The sequence below is a fragment of the Mycteria americana genome, chromosome 13 (genome assembly GCF_035582795.1).
Source record: "Mycteria americana isolate JAX WOST 10 ecotype Jacksonville Zoo and Gardens chromosome 13, USCA_MyAme_1.0, whole genome shotgun sequence".
Taxonomy (NCBI): domain Eukaryota; kingdom Metazoa; phylum Chordata; class Aves; order Ciconiiformes; family Ciconiidae; genus Mycteria; species Mycteria americana.
The window spans coordinates 7,085,511-7,103,808 of record NC_134377.1 but is presented as its reverse complement, the minus strand read 5'-3'; the positions used below and the strand labels follow the sequence as shown (position 1 = coordinate 7,103,808).

General features: G+C 36.9%; 1 protein-coding gene across 5 annotated transcripts in view; it reads right to left on the bottom strand.

Moving 5' to 3' along the window:
* Positions 1 to 18,298, bottom strand: part of SPECC1L (sperm antigen with calponin homology and coiled-coil domains 1 like) — a 73,462-nt gene that overhangs the window by 43,279 nt on the left and 11,885 nt on the right. For 3 of the 5 annotated variants that reach the window (XM_075516112.1, XM_075516113.1, XM_075516111.1), the window contains exons 2-5: positions 14,685 to 14,874; positions 9,023 to 9,182; positions 6,362 to 7,995; positions 4,334 to 4,541 (exon numbers count right to left, since the gene is read on the bottom strand). In XM_075516112.1, the coding sequence (XP_075372227.1) occupies positions 4,334 to 4,541; positions 6,362 to 7,995; positions 9,023 to 9,182; positions 14,685 to 14,837 (2,155 nt within the window). In that variant the 5' untranslated portion in view covers positions 14,838 to 14,874. Of the gene's footprint in view, positions 1 to 4,333; positions 4,542 to 6,361; positions 7,996 to 9,022; positions 9,183 to 14,684; positions 14,875 to 15,525; positions 15,645 to 18,298 lie in introns of those variants that run through there. The other 2 variants (XM_075516114.1, XM_075516115.1) reach the window with 2 other exon arrangements.

Below are 18,298 nucleotides of genomic sequence, written 5' to 3'. Positions count from 1 at the left end.
GTCTCCTCCTTTGAAGGAGCATAGACAAGAAAGAGGATTGAGATAAAAGGAAAAGTAACTATTGTTTAGGGTAAGTGAAGAACAAGGAGACCATTCTGATGAATGAATAGGATAATCAAAGATGGCAAATCAGCAAGCTGCTTGTGTTTTACTGCAGGATTCAATTATGTCTGCATTTTACAAAACAATATTGATTTAAATCACAGTTTGACAAGTCCTTGCTTTTTAAAAGGTAGATACATTAGGGGAAATGCAGACTACAAAGAGTAAAGAAAAACATTACAACTATGGCTGGTGGGAGGAAGAAACTAAGATATCATCTGAATTTTATAAGGCTGCCAGAGGAAAAGTGTCACTGTATTCCATGTCTGTAACTCCTACTGACTATCATTAGCAGTTAGAATTTATCACTACGAAATAAAAATGAGTATCAACATTCAATTGTTTAATTTGTGTCTGGGGCAAAAAAAAAAAAGAAAGAAAGAAAAAAAAGACTTACAATGTCTTTTTTTCAATGCAAGACTTCAGATACGCATAGCAGTTTCAAGACATGACATTACAATTCCTGATAAGCAACACCAAATCAAGTAATCCTGACACAGGCAAATCCACAATGGGCATTCTCGCAGTTTTTGTACCAGTTACATTGGTTTGCCTTATACTAGGATAGTATTTCAATTTTTTAGCATTGAAATGGCTATCCCAGTATACCCATTTACCCAGAGTAGTAGACAGTAGACATCTACACAGAGTAGTGCCAGCATTACAGTTAATTTAAGAATGATAGCTTCCTTATATAAGGAAGAGGCACTGGTTACAAATATACCAAAGCTCAGGCAATTTGCATATCAGTCTTGCTTTTCAGCTCATAACTGTCAGACAGTAGGTCTATGCAGCAAGAAAGCTGATTTTTTTCTAGGGGTCCAACACTAGCAAAAAAAAAATTTACTAACAATTAGAAAACTAACATCCAATTGACTTCTCCAACATTATGGTAGAAAAGGCATAAATATGGTAATGTAAAAATACAAGTTTCACAACTGCTGTCAAGATCCTTTTCAAAATGAGATATAGCAGAATTAAAAACTAATGCTGCCAGCTCCATAAAAGAACTATCGATTCACTGAACATTAGATCTATCAACCTTCTTGCTCACCTACCCTTGTCCAAAAAATGTACTGACTTAAATAGTTACAGACTAAGAGCACTGATATGTTTAGCATATGTACGTTGTGCTAAGTGAACATGCAAGGAGTATTTTCAGACTTCAGAAGAAACATCTGACAACTGATAAGCTAACCTACAAATACCAATTTTCTGCAAATCAGGAGACAAAGTTCTCTGAAAAAAAATTTCCCCACAAACTCTTATTAACTGCTTGGAAGAATAATAGGTTTCTTTCTTCCCCTTCGTCATCGAAGATGACTAATGTGACAGCTTGGCTACCTGACTACTGACAGTTTTTCCGAAGTCAGAAACGAAAGCCAGAGGCAACACGCCATCTAGCGCAACGCCCGCCTCCCCTGCCGGCTTCCAGCCTGCCCTGCCCTCTCCCAGCCCCTCACCTCCGCTCCAGTACCTACAGACTCAGCTGACTACAGCTTGTTTCATCTCCGCGCACTACAGAGGATATAAAACATATAGGTTATTTTAATATTTCTTAGACTTTTTAGATACAATACAGAAGCACTCTGCTTGAAACTCCTTGTCCCACCAGTAATGAGTTCAGCTGCCACTGAGTACAGTTCCTGCCGCATCTGGATGGACATCAAGAACGTACTGTACATTTTTAATCAATGCAATTTACATCCTACTGTCCACATCAGTTTTTGCAGGCAGACATATTAACAGCTAAAATGTGACCATTCATTATGCAAATTACTGTGAAAAATGTTTCATTATATGTTTGTTGTGCTTCTTTTTGGTGTTTGGAAAGCCCACAATGAAGCGTGCCCCAAGTGCCAATGCTAGAGCATTTCACATTCCTACATTACTATTTAGTGTTGATTAACCATTACATTGAATGAACACTCACCACCTCATCTACAAAGCATCTGTCTCCCAGCTGTAAAGTCTGTCTTTTGTGAATTCTTTAAGTGATAATTTTCCATCACTTATCACTTGTCATTTATCAGTTGTCTTGCCATCACTTTCATTTACTCAGTAACTTTGCCGTTAGGCAAATTCTCTCCTTAAGGGGTGAGTTAGGTTTCCTTGTATTTTAAAATCTAAAATAAAAGTTCACTAAAGAAACCCTTTATGGTTCTTTATTATACTTTGTTATTTAGGCTGAAAAAACACCATTCTTCTAACTAGTGCTTTTTAATACCTAAACCTACACTAAATTCTCCACATCTAAAAGCACAGGCATTATACATTTGGCTGACAGAATACCAGAACTGACCACAAGTCTGATCAGCATAAGGTAACTTACTAATACTAAGATGTGCTTTTCTGTCACTATAATACAAATTATTAAAATTCTGTCTTTTATATGTTGTATGTACTACCTCCAAGTTCCAGATCTTCTGCAATGCTGTTCTTTGCTGTCACTACTTAGAGGCTACACCACCAAGAAACTCCGATACGAGGTTTAATTATGAACCCATAATGAACAGCATTTTAAAGTGGTCAGAGAAAAATATTTTTTAAGTTTATACTATTCTTGGGGTGCCATCCTTTCTTACTGCCACTAGATGCCACTCTCCTTCCTGCCTATAACTAAAATATTGCTTTCTTCCCTACAGGATCCCACTAGGCCACCAGCTAGTACAGTTGAATTTTCCAAACTATTCCAAGAATGACGAGTAACAGACTGTTGCAATTTTTGTTGCAAATTTCTGCCCAGGCAGAGGTTTGTCCGCCTGAATTTTTACCAGTTTAAGTCAAATATCTGACAGCTATTTTGTACCCCCAAAGCAAAAGCATCTAGAAATTAAAGCTGCCTTGTAATCAGGTATTACTAAGCAGATACCTAAATGTTTACCTGACTATGGTGCTGTTTTCTGTATGAGTATTTCAGTTAATGGACAAAACAATGCAAGTAGAAAAGTGCTCAACCTTTTTAAGACTTTGCTACAAAACGACTTCAGGAACAAAGTCAGAGCCACTAACCATGTGCCTGAGCTCCTGCTCCCAAGCAAATGTCTGTCTTTGGTTTTGGAACAGAAAGAACAAAAAAAAAAATTGCAGAATAAAAACTTAAAGCAATTTTGTAAAGAGAAGCAGTGATTGCCTTTCAACATAAAGAAGGGTTGCTTTGGGAAACCAAGCTGACAGCCACATGTCTGAAGACACCAAGCTTCAGTTGAATAAACAATTTAGCTTGCTTAAGACACTACCTTTTCTTGATAGCAGACCAATTTAAAATCCTTTCTATGAATATTTCCCTTGCTGTTAAAAGGGATTATGCTTTCGTTTTTTTACTATCTTGTTTAGTCTTTGTATATTATGGAAGAATAGCAGATGTTTCTGTAAGTAGCACTGTGCAAATACACCTTGCTAGGGTACAGTTGCCCAAGTTCTTATTTAGACGGAGATTAATTGCAGAGTTCCAGCCCGTGGTAGGAATGTCTGAGCAGGTCTTGGAGATCAGAGTGGGAACTAAGGCACAAAGAGCTAGACAAGTATACAGTAAACATAAATTTCATTATAAGCCCCAACAATTTCTTGTACAGTGGCAAGAGTCAACAGATAAGGTTTTTTTCTAACTTGCTTGAAGTTTGTCAGATTCATTTTTAGGGTCACAGATCAGATTCATGACTCGAGCAAATCCACACAGAAAGAGATATATAATACATTCATATTGCCAAGTCAGCTCTCACATTTATAACTTTCAGGGCCTCCATTCACCCATTTCTCCACTAAAAACACCCTTCTTCAGGTGGAAGAAATCATTAATTACACACATTCTCAAGCTACCTGATAACTCCTAATATTTGGGCACTTAAAAAAGAGAGCATTCTTAAAAAAAAACTGACACCAAAACACTAAATCAATCATCCAGTCTCCAAAATGCACAAGGAGCATACTATTATTAAGTCTGTAACTACATGTTTTTCTACTTTGAAAAACAACCTGAAAACAGTATTATCAGATTTCATATTTATTCTCAATTCACAGGTTTTCATTCCCACACCAACTACTACTGGGACTGGAAAAGCAAAGCCAACTTGATTTCTTTTCCCCTAGCGTATATGGGTTCTGCAAAGCCCAGTCTGACTTGAATTCAGACATACGAAAGACAAGTGAAAATATTTTCACTATTTCAGCGTTCCACTTCAGCTGTTCTTAAATTATCATTTCTCTCACAAGAGAAACTTGTAACACTTACTTTCCAAATCAGATATGATGAGATTGTCATGAAGCTTCACAGCACGATGCTGCTCTACTTCATCCTCCAACTCAAAGATAGTTTCTTTCATGTCACTTCTCTCAGTCTCTTTTTCATCTAGTTCTGTCCGAAGTTTTTCTAGAGTCACATTGAGATCCTCGATTTGTTTCTTGGCTTCTTCTTGGAACACTCTGTATTCATCTTCAACCTGAAAAAGAACATATCTTATCATAACTAAATAGGTTGCATTTTAAAACACACTTTTAGTTTCGTAACTACCATACTTACAATATATTTCCGCAACCACAAAAAAGTATGGGACAAGAAGTTAAGTGTAAGCCTTTAAAAACGTATTGTTCTAGGGCAACTATTTTCCTGAGCCGGAGTTAAACTCTTTTATTCCCAAGCAGAATATATAAGCATTCTCCAGCTGCTCTAGCAGCAGTATCCTGTATTCAAGTGAAGCAACAATACTATAGTACCAAGGCTGTGATTTCATGAGCAGCTGATCCAGTTTAACATCTAGCTGCCATGGAAAAGGGAGGAGGTGGTGGGGGAAACTCTTTGCCCTTTCTTTCTCTTGCCAAAAAAAGGCCTGCCCTCTTCTGTGCATCAATTTTAGTGCTTGCTGGACCTGTGAGATGATTCATTTCCTTAACCAAGTAGCAGGATTCACATTTGTGTGTGAGATGTGCTAGTGAGTTGACGTAGTTCCCAGAGGAGTCTTACAAGCTATTGAACTGAATTAAAAAAAACAGGGAAAGGAAGAGGTAGTATACTTCTCCCTTTCAGGAGCAGTGAGGCTATTTTATCCTGCCTCATAAAACTGCAATGTAAGTAACAAGCTGGGATCAGAGGCACAGTAACATTAACCCAACGGCAAAAATAGGGTGTCAGAAAACCGAGAGAAATTAGGTCATGGCTTAGGGTGGGTCAATACAGTCAGGCACCAATTTTAGTAGACAAAATGCCCTGCTTTAAATAATCTGTTTCAGTATTTTTTATTTTAATAGCACTACCCAAATTTAATTTAAAAAAAAATCCCCCCCCATTAAGGTTGATTCTAACTGGCTGGTGATCAGGACTAACACGTTGATTTGCAACTAATATATAGTTCAGACATTAAATTTTCTCATCAGGAAGATATACCTTTAAATGCATACTTACAGTTATTAAATACATTTTATGATTCTTATTTTTATATTAAATCATGGCAAATGCTTTTACTACACATATTTACTAGATAAATTAGTTATATCTGAGTAAAAATAGCTGTTCTAGAACTAGAAATATACATTTCAATCCAAAACCCAGCCAACATACAAGCTGCTCCTGGATGGATCATTAGTAAAAACTTACGTGTATCTGACATATTTAATAATAATTGTTTAAAAGCTTATACTTTTTTTTCATTTAAAACTAAAATATGTATTCAGTAAATTGAATTAGGTAAAATCTCTGTCTACCTCAAAATCAGTCATTTCTTGATTGGAGAAAGACGACGCTTTTCTGCTTTCTTTATCATTAGTTTATTCCAAGCTAACTGAAGCAACTTGAATAAGCTGAAACTTCAAAATATTCTCTCAACACCTGTGAAAGGTCCTACAAGTCATCAATAGCTGGGTTATAACTTCAAACTTTGACTCCTAGTACTTCCTTAGTAACATCCCTCTTCCACCAGTTTGGCATGAACTCCTTGAAACTCTTGCAGAAGTCATGCAGTTTTAGCACAAAATTCATACAGTATCTTAAATACTGTTTAAGTTTGGCCCTTGAAATAAGTTGTGGAGTTCAAATACCAGTATTTTAAAAAAGTAACATGACAGTTACCCTGTAGCTGAATGTACCCATATAATTTTTAAAAAGGCCTCCGTCATTTTCATAACAAAGGTTAAGAGAAAGTAATCCTAATACTACTGCAATCCAATTAACCTCATAATTAATCCTTTACTTCTAAAAGAACTACAGTGACCAACAGTAAGTCATGGTGTATACGGGATGTTAAAATACAACAGTTTTAAACACTACCTTAGCAATGGCATCTTGCAATCGATTGGCATCATTGCGAGTGTGTGCCAGCTCTTCTTGCAGACTACTGGCCAATGTCTCTGCTTTTTCTTTATCCAGCCTGACACTCTCCAGCAAGTCTTGTATATCTGATTTATCTCCAGAGTTGTGTATAGAATACAACTCAGCCACTTTCTGCTTTTCGTGCTCTAACTGAGCTTTCAGCCTGTTCATCTCAATCTGATCACTGGCTACTGTGGCTTTGTACTCCTCTAAGGTAGATGCTATTGCTGTTTTGCTTTTCTGCTCTGACTCAATAATCCGTTCCATGTGGTGGTTTCGTTCTTTTAATGCCCCTATCATTTCTTGTGCCTCCTTGTTGTCTTGTTCTGCCATCTTCAAAGTGTTGCTCAAGTGCTGCTGAACACCTAACAGCTGCTCTCGCTCAAACCGAGCATTCTCTGCAAGGTCCATATAACGTTGCTCTAACTCCATGTAGCGACCACTTTTCATATCTTCATCAATTACATATGAAATATGATGTTCATCTAAAAGAGACCGAAAATACTCGATCTGACGGCTGAAGTGTTCCAATTTGTCACTTTGCTGGCACAAAGATTCCATAAGGATTACTTTTTCCTCTCCAAGTCTTTCATTCTCACTGTTTAGCTCTTGCGTTATTTGTTGCAAATCTGCAAGCTCTTGAAGTGTGGCTTGGAGCTCTTCAGCTGTACTGTGTTGATTCTCTTCCATCTGATGTATCCGTTCTGTCAGACAAGCTACGGACACTTCACTCGCATTGCCACTGCTTCCCTTCCTAGATCTTTCTATACTTGGTACGCCTTCAGACTCCGAAGATGATGGAGCATCTAAGGCATCATCACTTGATGTCAGTGGCTGATAAACTTCACTGCACTCACTGTCTAAATTATCCATGGAATTACTATGTTGGTTGTCCATCAAAGTGTTTTCATCCTGACTTAACAAGTCTTCCATTGATCCAGGAGCAGAACCTTCCACTGAAGATGTCAGAGTACCACCACCATCACTGTGGTTGCCAGCTGTAATCTCTGGACTCAAAGACTGATAGCCAAAGAGTTTTTCAGAGTTGTCCAGCCTTTGTTCCAAAGAAAAGCCTAATGCATTTAGTCTGTCTTTCAACATTCGATTCTCATTCTTCAGCTGGTTGAGCTCTTCTCGGATGGCAGTGTTTTGTTCCTGTAACTGTAGCAACGTAGACTCTACATCAGTTGGCTGATGGACAACAATGGCCTCTTTTTCTTCAGATTTTTCATCACCTTCAAGTTGATCTTCGTTAAGTCCCAGCTGAGCACGCATATCCCTTAGTTCATTCCTGAGATGCAAGATTTCCACATCTTTAGTTTTTGCTAATGTCAAAAGATCGTTCACCTTTGCTTCCAATGCAGCTTTGTCACTGATTTGATTGTCTGATTTGGACTTGCTCATTCGAATATCTGATTCCGGATTAGTGCGACTACGGGAGCGTTTCGCCAGTACCGTATCATTGGTCCCCTGTCCAGTCAAAGGTAGCTTTTTGCTCTGGCTTAAACGAGAACGATCGCGTATTCTTTCTCTAGAAGAGCTTGACTCTTTATTTCCAGATGAAGTGCTACGCTTAGTTGTGGAACTTGTACCTATATGTTTTTTGAAAGTTAGGAACATTAATTTAAAATACAGTATCTGTAATAGAAGACTGTGTATTTTGTATCAGCAATATAGTGGTTGATTTTCTGAATCACACTGGTAAATACATCTCATAAAATACATTTAGAGTAAACATTTACACAACCTTAATTGTGAATCAGTGCAGTTATATTTTAATTGATACATGCTTTACAAATTGCTATGCTTTACCAGTATTTTGAAAATGAGCTAGACCTTAAAGTTTAACATTTGCAAGTTTCTTTTTTTTTTCCTGTCTTCAACAGCTTCTGATAAATTGTACAAAAACTGCAGGAGTGCTATTCTACAAGTTCAAATTTGTCTCTTTTCAGTAGAATTGAATGCAGGCTTTTAAGTGATGAATTGCATATTATGATTCCCCAAAATGAAAGTTAAGGTTTTTTGTATTTTCATCTCGTTTCTTAAAGATGAGGATAGATTATTACTTCTTTATTTCCAGATGCTTTACAACTTTGCAAGCATTACTGAATCCAAAACATAGCAATGGAAGGCAAGACATATTTCCATCCATACTGATAACACACTAAATAATTTCACTTTTCTGAACAGTTTCTGAAAGCTCTCTCACTTTATTTGTATAAAGCAATACAGAACATCCAAAATGTTGACTGCAACAAGTAATCACATCTTAAAGATTTAGTGCTTGTGGCGTGCATTTTTTTAGTTAAATTAATTAATTTAATTAATTATTTTTAATTTCTAAAATTAAATTATTTTAGACAAATCTATGATTGTCTGGATTAATTATATTATCTAGTTTTATATAGTAGTTGCATAATCAGTACTGAAAAAATTAAAAGGAACACCCTGCAAAAAGGCAACTTTACATTATTAAAAAACAGGAAAAGAGCACAGGAGTTGTTTGATTTGACCGTGGCCTTACTGACCACTTCATTAGGCAGCCTGGATCCTCAATACATAATAGGAAAATAAAAAGCCACCCAACTACCATCTCTAAGGATCAATATAACCATTTACCTGCAATAGTTTTGGGTTTATTTTCCAGACTGTTCATGGTCGTCCCTGAAGCTGAAGATGCTGTTGATACACAAGTGCTCTTCTTTGCCTTGACACCATTGGTCATTGTCACTCCGCCGCCACCAGCCATCCCCGCTAAGAGGTCATCATTACTCTTAGTCTGAAAGAAAGGGAAGAAGCAGCTTTAAGACAGCTGACTGAGAAGTCTGCATAGCCAACATTTCTTCTGTTAAAGATTTCATCAGATTCAAAAGTACATATTTGACCAGTCATGTCTATACAAAAATGTTGAGAAGTATAAATGCACTGCACTGCAGAGCTGGTAAGTTGAAACTGAACTTCAATTCCTTACATGATTGACCGTAGAAACTGAGTCTTCTCTCTCCGAGACAAAATGATTGTTTCAGTACCAAGGAGAAAAAAAAAAAATTAAGAAAAGCACAGTAACACGACACAGTGTAACACTTCTCAATTTTGACTGAAAGTTCGCTTAAGCATAAAAATGAAGACAATTCTTAGATAATTAAACCAGCAAATACTAGGAAATTAGTATAATGTCCTTCAATAGAATATGATCAAGCGTTTTCTGGTGGACAAGCTCACAACAAAAAGATCAAACCAAACAACAAAAATCAACCCAACACTAATAAAATACCCTTTCTAGCTCAAAAAACTAAGCCACAAATCACTAGAGACTAGGACAGTCTTCAGGGGTGGGAGGGAAGCCACCCTCACCATATATCCTTGCCTTGTTTACAAGCTCTTTACTAAGCACTCTCAGAGATGGGATATTTGTTTGATGGACGTTTTGTTTGACCTCGTATGATCATTCCTGAAACTATTAGCCACAAAAGCTGCCTGGAATGTGACAAGGCAGTAAGCACAGGAGTCTCAAGAACTGGATTCCCAAATAGAGGGAATCTTTCAGAATAAAGCAAACTTTTTTCATCTTTCAGAATAAAGCAAACTTGAGAAATACTAAGTTCTTAAGTGTTAATTGGCAGACAACTCTTTAAAATGCAATTTTTCAAATGGAGAAACAATCAAAATATGCTAAATATTCTTCCCATTATAAGGGCAAGAAAAATTAAAAGAAAACAGCTGTGTTAGCAGCATTCCTTGAGTAACTGTATTATTCAGCTGGATAACACATTTGAAGCCTCAACCAGCATCCCAGCTAAAAGGTAGTGCTTAGGACTTAACCAGTTGCTTTACATCATGACTTTCAAATTCCGCAGGTTTATAACTTCTAGCTCCCATATATGTTCATGTTAAAAACTATATGCCAGATATTACGATTCTATACATTAAGAATGAAGGTACACTTCCTTAATTAAAAAAAAAAAGTTGCATCTCATGCCATTTATACAGTTTCTTTTTGCAAGTGTGAATTTCAGAACAGTTAGGAACACTGATAATATTGTGGAAGGGGCATGGATAGGATTTGTGCCATTTACAAAGAAGAGCAGCTGCAAAACAAAAGGGAGCTTGGGAAGAGAATATATTTGTTCTGCATGCAGTTGTTAGCAATATAGATAATTTACAGATAGAAACAGGTATTTGTAAGGGTGAAATCCTCTAGGACAAGAATGGTTTTACTGAATCATGTAGGAAATGGTATAGCCTTCTAAAAAGGTTTATAAAAGGCTGGAAGAAAACACACTACTCTGAGGCTCTAGTTTGATGTGCATCTAAGTGGCGAAAAAGCCACTGTTGTTCTATCCCACTCTTCTCCACGTACTTACACACTGTGCTGCGTAAACTGAAGCCTTCTCAAAGAGCTCCTTCCTCCCAGGAGCCAGATCAGTTCCTTGATCTGCTATGGCACGCAGCCGTGCAAAACAGCAGATGCAATTTAAGTACCAACGGGAAAATGAAAATGTTGCTACAAAATCCACAAAGCTCGTGCTACCTGTGCAGGGGGGAAGAGAGGAGCACAAACTACTACTGCGTGACAATCCTCCGTTAACCTGTAATCTAATCAGATTTCTTATCTAATCTAAACTAATTTTGTGGGCATGGGGGTGGAGGGGCAGGGAAACAACCTTGGGATGCAACTATCACCTAAAACAAGGTATTACAAAAATGCATAGAACAGTGATTTTCTATTTTGCTACTGAATCTGCCAATCAGTTGGCAAACGTGATAGTTCAAATGGACTATTAGCTGTCAGCATTTTTACCCTGTTGAAAGAGTGGGGAAATTAGATTAAGCTTTTAGATGCTTATAGTACATGTTATCAAGCCAAATAGGTCAAGATGTGACTCAGCTTGAAGAAAAAAAAAAAAAACGCTAAGTAAAATACACACTTTCTGACATTAGTCATCTCCAGCTCTTGCTGAACAAAGGAATTTAAGACAGTCATTCTTCTTCTGACTTACCCATAAACTATTTCTAGACTAGGCTGGAAGGCACTGCCTCCTCTGCAGCCAATTAGTAAACAGTTTCTCAAAACTGTAACACTATACTCTTGGCAAAGAAAACCCATTTAGCAAAGCTTTGGAAAAATTACAAACCAGCAGCTCTCTTTTCTTAACGCTCCATAATAGCAACCATTCTTGACTTTAAAAATCAAAGTATTTTCGTAGCGTATATTTTTAATGGAAGCAAAATCAATGTTGTATGTTTATTAAACAGCCTTTTCTTCAAGGAAGAATAGTTTCTCCCATTTACTGAAAACAGTGCAATCCTGCTTAGCATTAAAACCCCTACATTAAAATATGAAAAAATAGAAACTATCATAATTAGAAACGCTCATCCAGACCTATTTTGATTTTCTATATAAAAACCCCACATTATAATTACACAATTCATATTCCGTTTTCCCCCACATCTTTCTTTCAGTGCAATGAAACTTGAATGATTACTTCTGCAATTCATTTAATCTTAGTTTCTCAACATGTATACCCTATTTACTGCACCTCATTCAAATCCATTTATATATATATCTAATTATTCCTACCTGGGATTTTCTTTGATGCTTGCTGTTGCTGCATTTGAGTGCTTGAAACATCAAACTTCACAACAATCTGTAATTAAGTTATTGCATTTTGCAAACAATTCTTAAGCCTAGACACATGAATACTGAAAACAGATTCTAATTTTTAATATTCAAATGTTGGAGTCCAAGTCCTGGCTTTTCAGGGACAATGGATTTTGCAATTCATTTGTATGAAGTACAGCTGCCATCTAATTACAGTTGTGAGTGTTAGCATGATCACAAGCTCATTAGCTAAAGAAGTAAAAAAATAATGATCTTAAAAATAAGAATACATTGTTAGTTGCAGAGCATTTTTTGAGAAATTAAAAACTAGAAGTGGCTGGCAGTTAACCTTCTGCTGTAATAATATGTGTGGGGTGGTGGGGGCTGCTGAACATTTACAAAAGTCCTGGGCAGTGTGGGAGCCAAAACCCTACAAAAAAGTAACCTACAAAAAGGCGTTCTGAAGCAGACAGACCGACTGACCTCTGCAACAGTGTTCAGCTGTACAGAAGGGTGGGTCTCTCAGTTTCTTCCTGTGCTCATTGTCCACATACTTTGAAAACTCAACGAAAAAGTACAAATCTATGGAACAATGCGTAGTGAAAGAAGCCCACCCAAAGCTGAACACCGGCCTATGGTTATATCATGAATAGGATAAGAAAGAAAACCATACTATAATTAGTAATTTTCCATTTCTCAGCATTATTACTGACTGAATTAAGATTGGTATGGTACTGTAACTGTGTATTTCTAGTCCTTAATAGTGGCTTTTCATTCAACATCCTAGTCAAAGTTTTCTGTATCTATATGCACACCTACTTTGAGAACTGAATAAATTAGTAAGCTGTTGCAATTGAAGTTATTTAATGCTAGCTATGGTTGGGGTCTTTTTCTCAAGGAATATTAAATGAAATTCATAATACACACACCAATTCATGAAGTCTAAGAGAAGATCCTACAACCACTATGAGGAAAACAATGTATCAAATGCTTAATCAACAAGATCAAATACAAAACTATACAAAAAATTATTTTAAAAAATAATACAAGTTGTTATTGATACTTCTTTCAAGCCAGTAATTATAAATGTGATGTGCCAGTATCTGTAAGTCAAAAAAATACAAACAACTAACTTTGTTGCATAAGTATGGAACAATCAAAGAAGATAAGAGTCGTCACTATTATTAAGTCACATAGTTGGCACAACAGCAGCTTAACAAGTAAAAGACATCCAACTGTATGAGTAAGCCTGGCTGTAACATAAAGCTGAGATAAGTCTTAGTAATTTTCATTGTGTCTCAAACATACAATTGTCATAAATTCTAATCCTACACCCAAACATAGCCAGAAGTGTTACTAATATAAGTAAAATTGTGAAAGCATACTGGGTCAAATTTCTTCAGTGTTAGCTCATCCTCCTCCTTTATCTCACTGAGAAGTATAACATAAGAAACCCGATAAGTAAACTACAAAGGACTTTTGTTTCCGTATTCTTTGAGAGGTTTCTAGAAATACAAAATAAGTAGTGTCAACAAGCATCAAAAGATTAAAGTTAAGAAAACTGCAAGATACATTGGGTGGCAGATGAAAGGGGGAGCACCAGGAGAAAATCTAGCTAAAACCTGGCTTGCAAGTTCACTGGCAGAAGTATTAACCATTCTTCCATAAAAGAAAAGCAGGAAGAAAAGAGAGAAAAGGGAACACACCTTTTGACTTCAGTAATCCTCCACAGCTACTACAGAGAGACCTCAACCCTTACCACTTCTTTAATTTTAGGTCTTTATTTGCCAATTATTTAAATGGCCTATCTGGCTTCCTGTAGGTGACAGTGGTTCAGGTCCCAGTTGCAGACACCAGCCCTTTTCCTTGTTCTGTTCATTTGCTCCAGGGCAGCAGCAGCAGTGCCACAGCTCTGCATACTGGGCTGCAGAAAGGCAAAAGGAGGTGGGTCCAGCCATGCTTCCATGCCAGGAGAGGGAGGGAGACCAGGCAGGCTCATACCATCCATCCAACCCACATGTGTTCACTCCCAGGTGAAAACTCCACACCAGCACACCTCAGTATGTCTTATTTTTCTTAGTTGTTGAAAACCATATGCTCCTAAATCTACTGCCCTGTTTTGCTAATGTAAGAGAAAACCTCTACCTTTGAACTTGTTCTAGGAGCAAGAATCGACTTGTGAAAATTCAGCTCAAGCAGTACTTCACACAAAGCAAAGGCCAAAACAGCTAGAAGAATGCAGCTGCACTGACCTGATACGGATCACTGATATCAAAAAGTTTCTCATGTTCAATACATTAGTTCTTTTTTCAGAATTCATAAATAGCTCTTATCAAATCCCATTAGTCACTGACATACCATTCAAGCATAACACATGACACTACTAATAACATTCATCAGAATGCAACTTCCACTCTGTTCCTTTTGCAGAATAGCCAAGTTCTGCAAAGTATATTGCTTTCCATCACATCACACATTGCAATATGAAAAATACAGCACGAATGCCACACAAGGTCCTATTACCCTGGCCAGTGCTGCGTAACTACCCAAATTCCTTTCAGTTACCCGTATAACAAATCTCTAGTCTAAGCTGCATTAATGACATGCCTTAAAATTCTACTCTTTTTAAAGCTTTATTGTAAAAAATATAAATAATCAGAACGTTCTATTGGTTATTACCTTCAAAAGAGATGCTGATGTCCCGGTTTTGGAGAGTTTTGTTACTGCAGACACTGAGGAGCCGATTTCTGGTTTGGCTTTTTCAGTTGTTTGAGTTTTATTTACTCCAGGCACTTTGGGCACTGAGCCAACACTCCTGCTTGCTTTCTTCATTCTGGGCTGTCTGTTTATGATGCATTTACAAACAAATCTACAAGCAGAAAGAAAGAAATTTTAAACATAAAATACAAATGAAAAGCCATGTCTTTTTTTTTTTTATATATAATGCTCTATATAAGACCAGAAGTCCGGAATAGCAGTAAAGACCAAAAATTAGAGCCAAACAGAATGCATGTGACTGACCAATGGTTTTTGCTTTTTTTAAAAATGAATTTTTACCAAGAACTAAGCACTTCCTACAGCTCCACTCCAAATTATAATATTTTTTTTTCAGTTCTCTTTCCACAAATGGCACTGAACTGAGGATATTTTATAAGTGACCCATGCTGCAGAGTTCATTTGTTAGCCAGCAAAAGAAAGGCTTATTAGGGCAGCAATGTTCTTTATTTCTGACTGTGGGAAGGAAAATACCGTGGGAGTATTCAGGCAACAGTCTGACTACCAACAGCACTGGATCTGAGAAAAGATTACCACCAGCTTGGTAACTAAAGTACCGAGAGAGTAACAGCAGTTGCAGAGAAAAAAGTATTTTATAAAAATTAAAAGAAGTCAAAAAACTCAGATTCCCTGAAACCATTTATTATTCAAAATCATGTTAATAAACACATGGGATTTTAAAAAATTTAATTCTAGTCATACGATTATAAGGATTATCTCTGAGAATAAACCAGAAGTAACCCACCACGTTCCATGGTCCGCAGTCAGGACACTTCCGCATCTTTACCTTGCCTTCAAGTTCTCTCAAACAGCAGACAACTGTCAATACTGTCATTCCAACCATGAGCAAATAAACAAAACCCTGGGAAACAAAGCTGACTTTACTCAAACGAGGAGCAGCTGCAGCAGACCCGAACACTGCAGTTATCACAAGAACTGCTAATTCTGGAAGACAACCTAAGAAAGGGTATACTGGCCAACTGCCATAACTTGAATCATGGACTACCAGAAGGACTAGTCACAACGGGACCCTCTTCCCTCTTGCAAGAATGGGAAAGTTGGCAGTTGTCTTCTTTGCCTCCCCTGAGTCAGAAGACATAGGATGGAAGATTAAGAGGAAACTTGCACTCCCTTTTCAGTCTTACAGATTCTGGGTGGAAGTGAGTGATCAGGTTTATCTGAGCCCAATATCCTGTGGCTGATTAGAAACATGAGACACATCTAGTTGTTTCCATCTCTTAAGAAGTTAAGCATTTCAAAGGCACAAAAAGCAGACTGATGATTGAGTGCATGAGATGTGCTACACAAAAACACAGTGATCAGGAGTACTAATTCATTTCAGCTAACAAAATTAACACTGTACACTAACACACACTCCTTCCTCCCCATCAGCACCTCAGCTGCACACAAGCATATTTCAAGTTTGACTTTGACAAAAGTCAGTAAAACTCCAGGAGTTTTGCATCCTCAGATCCCTAAGTGCTGTTAACAGAAGCAACAGGAAGTTTCGTTTTAAGACACTGAAAATATTTGTTTATATCTTCCAGATTCCTTTTAGTTCTGAAAGCTGGCATAAGCAGACACAGAAAACTTCATCTGCTGTTGCAGTTTCATCATCAAAATGTTAAAAATGCACCGCTCCTGCCATATGGCTACTAGTAATCAGAACGCCTTCACAGAAGATTAAATAGCCAAGAGATAATTTGAAATGAGACACTCCTAAGAAAACCAAAACCCAAACCAGAAAAGCCCCATGAAGGTAATACGTTTGCTATACACACATAATTTTAAGTGATACAACTGCCTACTAGATTCCAGAAGCAGATGCTAATATTTACAGGTAGGACCAAGTTGCCACACTTACATTTCTTGCCTTTTTCACGTTTATGAGTTGAACACTTACTTGTGCTTTTGACCTTATTCAATTGAAAACTAAAACTGAAAAGACCAAAGAGGACAGAGTTGTTTAGTAAAACTGGCATCGCTACTACTGAATGATATTTTGATGTTCTACAGACTACATTTAAAAAGTTGCCCATATCATGCTTGAGAAATAATCGAACAAATTTTCAGTGCACAGCTTGTTGTGAAGCTGATTGCATTTAAAAAATTACCTCAAAGAAAAAACTATACTCTTGCAACAAATCCAGTAAATCAAAACCGTAGCTTTTTGACAGCTCACAGAGCTAGAAAACCAGTGCTATAATGAAGGTTAGGGTACTGGCAACGATATGACTATCATACATTTGGGCAGAGCTTGACAACCTTGTCTGGCAACCTAGACAAAGCAGTAGCTCCAGCTGGCCTGCAGACACCCAGCAATGGCCATTTGCAATACACATTTATCAAGTCTACAGAGCACATTCATCAAGTCTGACACATCTTACAACATGCCAGATACACATTGCACGCATGATTTTTGCATGCAAAGTAAAAGATCAATACATTTGGGATCTGGTTATTATAGCAAGTAATATAGTAACATAACCCACTGGATGTATAATCTCAAAAAGAAATACAGCCTAACATTAGCTTTTACAGTACAAAACATTTATACTCTTACGAATATATTCACAGAGGTCATCAGTGACAAAAGACTGTGTGAAGTCAAGTGTTTCTCATCTGTAACGGCTTTAAAAAAAAAAAAAAAAAGCATGTTTTAGAAGTGTTCCTGAAAACATGCAACAGTATTTGCTTCAAGAACAGCAACTGCATAGCAAAGTCATGTAAATAAATGAAACTAAACAATGTAACTAAGTGTAATCCTCATGTTTCATCACAGCATTACTTTAAAATACCCATAAATTTGACATTGAAAAACACTATTTGTGATTTACTGAAACTCAAAGGTAGAAACTTCAAAGATACTTAGAGGACAGGGAGGGTTAGGTACTGCTCTTCCTGTTTTTCTTCCAGAGAAACTAAGCTCTAGTAGTTACTTTCTTACTGTAAGAAGAGTGTGTAATTATAGTTTAAAAACTGACAAAAAGATACAAATGAGTTCAACTTAACTTAAAATAAGGACCAGACATTAATTAGCATTACAGGTTCTAAAAGTAGCTGCTCACTCAGGCTCTTAAAATGAATTTATGACCTTTTGGTGCCAATTTCTCCCCTCCCACCTTCTTCAGGAAGGAAAAAACAAGATGGGGTTTCAGCACTGAAAACCAAAGACACCAATATTGTTGAATTGTAAGAGGAAAAAGCCCTAGTTCACCCAGTTTCTCAAAAGGCAGATATCACAGGTAAAGACTACCTTTATGCTTCTAAAGAAGAACACTACATTCCTTAGGAAGACACAGTATTAGGAACCAACAATAAATTTGTCTCTGCCCAACACTAAATTTTAAAGTAAGAAATAAAATGCTCACTAGCCAAATGAAGCTTTCTGAAGATTAATACACAACACTAATAATTCAAATGAAAGCTAAAATATTATTTCACTATTGTTTTAAAAAACAAATACTGCATATAAAACTGTAGCTTATATTTTGCCCTAAGGAGAAAGAAGGAATTAC